The 8,400-nt window shown below is 40.2% G+C and overlaps 1 protein-coding gene across 1 annotated transcript in view; it reads right to left on the reverse strand.

Annotated features, from left to right (window-relative positions):
- CFAP61 (cilia and flagella associated protein 61) overlaps positions 1-8,396 on the reverse strand; it is a 246,292-nt gene extending 237,896 nt beyond the window's left edge. The window contains exons 1-2 of the mRNA XM_055430665.2: positions 8,262-8,396; positions 2,640-2,789 (exon numbers count right to left, since the gene is read on the reverse strand). Coding sequence (XP_055286640.2) covers positions 2,640-2,782 — 143 coding nt within the window. The 5' untranslated portion in view covers positions 2,783-2,789; positions 8,262-8,396. The remainder of the gene's footprint in view (positions 1-2,639; positions 2,790-8,261) is intronic.
- Positions 8,397-8,400: the final 4 nt, after the last annotated feature.

Below are 8,400 nucleotides of genomic sequence, written 5' to 3' on the forward strand. Positions count from 1 at the left end.
TTAAAGCTACTTTCAATTTAATCACATGACCCCCAATTTATCAGCTATTTTTGTCCTGTATTTTATCTAACTCATTATTTATATTTTATAACTTACCATTTATAGTTAGTATCTATATTAGTCATTGTTAATGTTACTGTTTCATACAAGCTAGATTTTTCATATTTATACATATTTTTGTTTACTTTCCTTCTTTTATCTTGGGTTTTACAGCCGAGATATTCTTCCTTCTGCTTAGAGGATGTTCTGAGGAATTTCCTTAATTCAGAGTCTACCAGTAAAGTACTAATAAACTAGTTTTTGTTTATCTAAAAAATTCGTTCATTTTCCCCCCCTAAATATTGAAACATTGTTTCACTAGGTATAAATCCTAGTTTGATGTTATTTGCTCTCCAACATTACACTGTCTTACGGGTACCATTGTTGCTAGTAAGAATTATCATTAGACTAATTCCAGTTGTTTGCAGGCAACTTGTTTTTTCTCTACAGGTATTTTTCAGATCTTCTCTTTAGCTCTGGTGTTTTGTTGTTTCATTATGATGTGGTTAGTTGCAGAATTCTCTGTGCATTTTTCCTATTTGGAATTCATTGAGTTTTCAGTAAGAATGTGTGCTTTTCAATAATTCTGGAAAGTTCTCAGCCATTCAAATACTGACTCTTCCACTTTCTATTATGTCCTTCTAGATGTCTGATCATACCTAATTATTAAGTATCCCATTTTTATGTTATGTCTCTGTCTTTGCGCTGAATTCCAGGTAATCTATTTTTATAGATCTTCCAGTTCACTACTTCTGTCTTCACCTGTGTCTATTATGATGCTTAATTCATCTACTGAGCTTTTAATTTTAACTCTATTTCTTTCCAGATGGTCTATTATACTTTTTCAGGACTCATTTTTCATTTTATGGTCTTTTAAAACATACCTTTTCACTTTAGACATAGTAATTTTATATTCTGTGACTTAATATCCGAAGTCTTTGAGTCTGATTCTCCTGTACAGTTTTCGTCTTTGTTTCTCACTAATGGTGACTGTCTCCTCGTGTATTTGTGTTGTGATTTTTAGCTGTGAGTTTCCATTCCTTGGGACCTTATCTGTGAGTATTATTTGAAGTCTTAGCTGAAGCTCCACCCTTTCAGACCTGATCTGCATTTATTTCAGCAGTCTCCCAGATACAGTACTAACCTGTAGCCACTTTTAACCAAATTTTCCACTACCTTTACTTTATTCAGTCCATGGGTAAATTAACTTAGTTTCGGTTGTGTGAAAATGCATCCATTATTTAGGAAGTTTTGAAGCTTTTACAGGGGAGCTTTACCCCTCCCCCAACTCTTCCACTCCTGCTGAGATTGAAATGGACAAGTTTCCTTACTTTTATGCAGTGGGTTTATGTCTCCTTCATCCCTACAAATAATATAATTTTATACAAAGGAATCTAATACTTCCCTCCTTAAGTGTAGGGAGTATTTAACTTCTGTTCCTTGCAAACCTGTCAAAACAGAAGTGTGAGGTTTCTAGAATGTAGCAAAAAATTCTCAAGGAGAAAGTGGCATGGGTTCCTGCTACTGTCCTGAAGTTTCTGATTTCATTCTGACAACTTTTGTGTGTGTGTGTGTGTGCATATCAACATGTTTCCATCCAGAGGACATCATTAAGGTGTTTAATCCACCATGATGCCAAAAAAGAGAAATAATTTCATTGGTATACATATTTTTAAAGCTTTTATACATATTGCCTACTGCTCTCCAACAAAACTATGCCAAATTACATTACATTCATCAGTGTGGTGATCATAAACTGTAAATTTTAATGTCTTAGGCTGGCCTAGTTTAAACATTTCAATTGCATTTAATCTGAAGCTTTATGAGATCCAAAATACTGAGCTATCTCTTAACATGCTCAATAAAAATAACGAGGAGCCGATTATAAGATATTTGTATGTGTTAGTCGCTGAGTCATGTCTGACTCTTTGCAACCCAATGAACTGTACCCCACCAGGCTCTGTCCATTGGTTTTCCAGGCAAGAACACTGGAGAGGGTAGCCATTCCCTTCTCAACCCATGGATCAAACCCGGGTCTCCTGTATGGCAAGTGGATTCTTTATCATCTGAGCCACCAGGGAAGCCCTATATTCATATTCTAGTGTCCAAAAACAAAACAGGGGAAAAAAAGATCTTTTCTAAAAAAAAGAAAACAACTATGCCTAATTCGAAGTTTAGAAGAACAGAAGTGGCTGAGAGCACATTCAGGCTTTGTCTCTTACTAACTGCTGGACCTTGGGCGGGCCTCCACTTTCTCATCTGTAAAAATGGGCATGATGGTGGCTATCTCAGAATTAAACAAGACAGTGTTGGCAAAGCATGGAGTCTGAAGGAAAATAAATTCTCAATACTGGTAGCTAATATTATTAACTTGCTTTCAAGTGACTCTACTGGTAGGCGAGGCAGTTGAGATTTGAACTCAAGTTTGCCTGAATCCAAAAGCTGTGAGAAATCTTTCCAGTTTTTATGTTTGTTATAGGACTTAGTGATGGCTTCTCCCAGAGACCTTCTGCTCAGCAGGGCAGACTTTCCTGCTGTCTGTTTCCTTGCTATAGGCCCCATGAGGACAAAGGAGTGGAGCCCCTTGGCTACATACTTACAGAAGATAGATGATATTAAGATTTCCAAAGAGCTTCTGGGTAAATTTTCTAATGAGGTTTTTGATACAATAAATATCCTGTGACTCTGTTCTTCGGCAATGCACCACTTCAACTTTTCCTCTTGGAGAAGTGAGTACTGACATTTTGATCCTGTCCCCAAAAGAGAGAAAAACAGCCCATTGTTAACCTGAGATGATGAGCCAGTCGAGCTACGTATTTACAAAAATGGGACATTCCTTCAGTCTTCGTGTGGTTGGGGTGAGTGTGGTTGGTAGGATACATCTCCCCTGGGTGTAGGCTATGACAACTGTCCCCCAAAACTCGCTGACATGCGTCTCTCCAGGAAAATGAGGCTTCTGAGAACTGGCCTGGCTAGAAGTGACTGCAATGATAGTTTTTGTTTTCCACAAAGCTGCTTTAAAAAATTCAAACAATAGGACTGAAGAACATTGAAAGGAATTATTTACTGATTCAGGGTCCTCATATTTAATCAGCCACCATGGTCAAGAGTTAGAGGGGAAATACAGACGCCGCCCACTGTGCAAACAGAGCTCCCCCAAACCAGAGCCCAAAGGGCAGCAGTCCTGGGGGATATTTTGAGGTTGAAAGAGTTCTTGTTAGTCAGTCAGTCATGTTGGACTCTTTGCAACTTCATAGACTGTAGCCCACCAGGCTCCTCTGTCCATGGGATTCCCCAGGCAAGAATACTGAGACACTTCCTTCTCTAGGGGATCTTCCCAACCCAGGGATCAAACCCACGTCTCCTGCTTGGCAGGCAGATTCTTTACCACTGAGCCACCTGGGAAGTCCTAAGGTGAAAAGAGGTCTGTGGCCAAATAGGTGTAAGAGACATGGCTTGCAAGGGGCTTCCAGAGGGGGCCTCTATGCCCATGAAAGTCTCTGGGAAGCTTCAGGATAAAGCTGCAGCTTTCTCTGTAGATTGAGCCTTCCCCACAGCCATTCTGAGGAGAATCTCTAATGACAGCAATGGCGGAGAGTCTCATGTTGAGAAAGACACTCAGGGACGCTGCTGACAGAACAGCAGGCCCAAGACGAGCTCCATCTGTCTCGATGTCTACGGGTCTCAATATGTATGTGTCTCTTCCTTCCTCTCCTTCCTTTCCTCCCTCCTTCCTTTTTCTTTTTTTCCTATTTCCTACATTATTTTATGCAGAGTACATCACGAGAAACGCTGGGCTGGAAGAAGCACAAGCTGGAATCAAGATTGCTGGGAGAAATAACAATAACCTCAGATATGCAGATGACACCACCTTATGGCAGAAAGTGAAGAGGAACTAAAATGCCTCTTGATGAAAGTGAAAGAGGAGAGGGAAAACATTGGCTTGAAGCTCAACATTCAGAAAACTAAGATCATGGCATCTGGTCCCATCACTTCATGGGAAATAGATGGGGAAACAGTGGAAACAGTGTCAGACTTTATTTTTTTGGACTCCAAAATCACTGCGGATGCTGATTGCAGCCATGAAATTAAAAGACACTTACTCCTTGGAAGGAAGGTTATGACCAACCTAGATAGTATATTAAAAAGCAGAAACATTACTTTGCCAACAAGGTCCGTCTAGTCAAGGCTACGGTTTTTCCAGTAGTCATGTATGGATGTGAGAGTTGGACTGTGAAGAAAGCTGAGCACCAAAGAATTGATGCTTTTGAACTGTGGTATTGGAGAAGACTCTTGAGAGTCCCTTGGACTTCAAGGAGATCCAATCAGTACATCCTAAAGGAGATCAGTCCTGGGTGTTCACTGGAAGGACTGATTTTGAAGCTGAAACTCCAATACTTTGGCCACCTCATGCGAAGAGTTGACTCATGGGGAAAGACTCTGATGCTGGGAGGGATTGGGGGCAGGAAAAGAAGGGGACGACAGAGGATGAGATGGCTGGATGGCATCACCGATTCAATGGACATGAGTTTGGGTGAACTCCGGGAGTTGGTGATGGACAGAGAGGCCTGGCATGCTGTGATTCATGGGGTCGCAAAGAGTCAGACACGACTGAGAGACTGAACTGAGCTGAACTGAAGGGGAAATACCTTATTATGGTCTAAGCCAGTAAGCTGGAAAACAGGGAAGTTAATTTTCACCATTGCACTGACTCTAAGAGCAGCGCGGAGCGTTCCCAGCACCCTGGAAGACTGCCCCATCCACTGGTAATCACCATTCTGACTTCTATCTCATAGTGCCCTTGGCAATTTTTTGAACACTTTATAAATGGAATTACACAGTGTGCACTGCGTTCTTTCAAAACACAGTATTGTATCATTTGACTTTTTGCTGTTGTTTAGATATATTCTTGCACAAATTACATGATGACTGTATTCCAATAAAATTTTACTATGAACACTGAAGTTTGACTTTTACATAGTTGAGTGTATCCTGAAATGTTCTTTTGGTCTTTTATTCAATTGTTTAAACATGTTTTTTTTTAAAAAAATTCTTAGCTTGTGGGCCACATAAAAGATAGTTAATGTGTTGAATGTGGCCTGTAGGCTACTGTTTCCCTACTACCAGAACAAGTATTTAAAAAATACAGAGGTAAAAATAATAATTAAGCAAGAATTCTATATCTAGCTGAATAATTGTTTAAAAATCAAGGTGAAATAAGACAATTTACTGCAAAGAAATTACCATTCAAAGAACCCTGTTGAAAGAACTAGTAAAAGATGTATATCAGGAACAAGAAAATTAAAATCAGAAAGGAGTAGAATACAGGATGAAATGTTTGGGAGAGAAAAGTAAATGAGAAGATATATCTGAATAGGCACTGACGGTCAGGGAAAAAAGTAATAATGATGATAAATCTTGCTTTAGAAACAACAGCTGGACTGAATTACCAAACAATAAAAACTTGTGAGATGGAAGGATGACAATCAGAAATGAAACATTCCAAGGTTTGAGAGGCAGCTATAAATTATTAAACTTTGTCAAATCAATTGTGTATAGTTACAGATTTCACCTAAGGTAAATATCTTTTTTTAATAGCTATTTATTTATTTCCATAGGTGACTTCTCTTTATGGCAGTTATATAAAATCTCACTCACCTAGAATTTGAAAAGTGAGACAACTTTAAAATGTTTAAATAATAAAATGGTGATATAGAACTATGGCAACTGTTTTTATATTGGTTACGAATGACTTCCAATTGAGAAATCAGCATAAAAACCTTTTTGAAAAAACTATCTGCAGAGGTAGAGTGATAGTTCTACATACATAAATACAAAAACAAGAGACTTGGCAGCTGTCAAAAATCTCTTAACCTATGAACCAACAAGCCATGAAAACACATGGAGAAATCTGAAATACATATTACTAAGTGAAAGAGGCCAGTCTTAAAAGGCTATACACTATATCATTCTAGTGATATGATATTCTGAAAAAGACTGCTGATAGTCTGAAAAAATAGTCAGTGGCTTCCAGAAGAAAATGGGGAGGGAAAGAAGAATAGGTGAAGCAGAGAGGATTCTAAGGGCAGTTAAACTGCTCTTTCCCTTGGAGGAGGGCATGGCAACCCACTCCAGTTTGTTGCCTGGAGAATCCCATGGACAGGGGAGCCTGGCAGGCTATGGTCCATAGGGTCGCAAAGTGCTGGACATGACTGACACAACTTAGCACGAACTGTTCTTTACAATTCTGTAATGATGGATACATGCCATTGTATTATTTGTCAAATCCTATACATTGTACAACATTGCAAGTAAACCCTTACACTGGATGATGATGACGTGTGATGTGACAGTGTAGGTTCATGGACTGTAACAAATGCAGTACTCTGGTGGTGGATATTAATCATGGGGCGGCTGGAGGTGGAGGGGGCAGCAGAAATAGAAATGTTTTGTACCTTTCATTCAATTTTCCTGTGAATCTAAAACCGCTCTAAAAAATAAAGTTTATTTTTAAAACTTCTCTTAACCATTTGTGTGCACATAATTTTTCTGCTTCTGAAGACAGGTCAAGTATTTACGGAGCACTTTACACAGATTTTCTCTTTAATCCTGGTGAAATAGATATTATTTATGTCATATAGTTAAGGACTAAAGACTTTGATTGTGTGGATCACAACAAATTGTGGAAAATTCTTAAAGAGATGGGAGTATCATACCACCTTACCTGTCTCCTGAGAAACCTGTATGTGGGTCAAGAAGCATACTGGACATGAAACAACTAACTGGTTCAAAATTGGGAAAGGAGTATGACAAGGCTGTATATTGTCACTCTGCTTATTTAACTTCTATGCAGAGTATATCATGTGAAATTTGGGGCTGGATGAATCACAAACTGAAATCAAGATTGCCAGAAGAAATATCAGTACCCTCAGATACGCAAATGATACCACTCTAATGGCAGAAAGTGAAGAGGAACTAAAGAGCCTCTTGATGAAGATGAAAGAGGAGAGTGAAAAAGCTGACCTGAATCTCAACATTAAAAAAAACTTGGCATCCATTCCCATCACTTTGTGGCAAATAGAAGGGGAAAACATGGAAGCAGTGACAGATTTTTTTTCCCCCTCGGGTTCCAAAATCACTGCCGGATGATGACTGCAGCCATGAAATTAAGAGTCTTGCTCCTTGAAAGGAAAGCTATGATAAACCTAGACAGTATATTAAAAAGCAGAGATATCACTTTGCCAACAAATGTCTGTGTGGTCAAAGATATGGTTTTCTCCGTAGTCATGCACAGATTTGAGAGTTGGACCATAAGGAAGGCTGAGCACTGGAGAATTTATGCTTTCGAGTTGTGGTGCTGGACAAGCCTCTTGAGAGTCCCTTGGACTGTATGGAGAGCAAACCAGTCAATCCTAAAGGAAATCAACCCTGAATGTTCATTGGAAGGACTGAAGCTGAAGCTCCAATACTTTGGTCACTAGATGCAAAGAGCCAAGACAGTGGAAAAGACCTGATGCTGGGAAAGACTGAAGGCAAAAGGAAAAGTGAGTGGCAGAGGGTGAGATGGTTAGATAGAATCACTGACTCAACGGACATAAATTTGAGCAAATTACAGGAGATAGTGGAGGATAGAGAAGCCTGGTGTGCTACAGTCCATGAGGTCGCAAATAGTCGGACCTGAATTCTCGACCCAATAACAACAAAAGTTAAGCTCACTGGCGCTAAGAAAATTGACATTAAGACACAATGACAGAAAATTTAAAATATCTGTTTATCGGATATTATTTAAGATTGATATATTATCTGATATTATAAGGCTGGATTATTTGCTAGTACTTTGATGATTTATTTTCACTCTTTTCTGTTATCTGGCTTTAAAATTCTTTCAGTTACTTTCAGTTATAAGCCACAGAATTATTTGGTCACAACTGTCTAGAAACCAAGGGGCAGCTGACCATTCTGGACTACAAAGCCTTGAATGCACCCCAGCTCAGGGCGGCCGAGGAGCTCAGCAGCTCGACGCTAGGCATGCTAGGAATGGTAGTTTTCTACCCTACCCCCGCCCCCAAGCCTGGTTCCTGTCCCCTCGCCGGATATCGCGGCTTCATGGATCCACCCGTCCTCGCACGGTCATCCCAATCCCAGAGGCAACCTGAGGATGCGCCCCTGAAGCCGCGGATTCTGCCCGCCTCTCGGAAGGAAGCCAGCACTCCCCACCACACCTGCAACTCCAGAGAGTCCCGGGCTCCGAAGAGGACGCGCAGCCCGGTTACCACAGAAACGACGTTGACTCCGTCACGGCGCGGGAGGGAGGTCAAACGTCGCCCCAGCCAGTTCCGCTTCCGGTTCCGGGATCCCGCT

The sequence above is a fragment of the Moschus berezovskii genome, chromosome 15, assembly GCF_049115385.1.
Source record: "Moschus berezovskii isolate FMDL1 chromosome 15, NW_MosBer_1.0, whole genome shotgun sequence".
Classification (NCBI taxonomy): Eukaryota; Metazoa; Chordata; class Mammalia; order Artiodactyla; family Moschidae; genus Moschus; species Moschus berezovskii.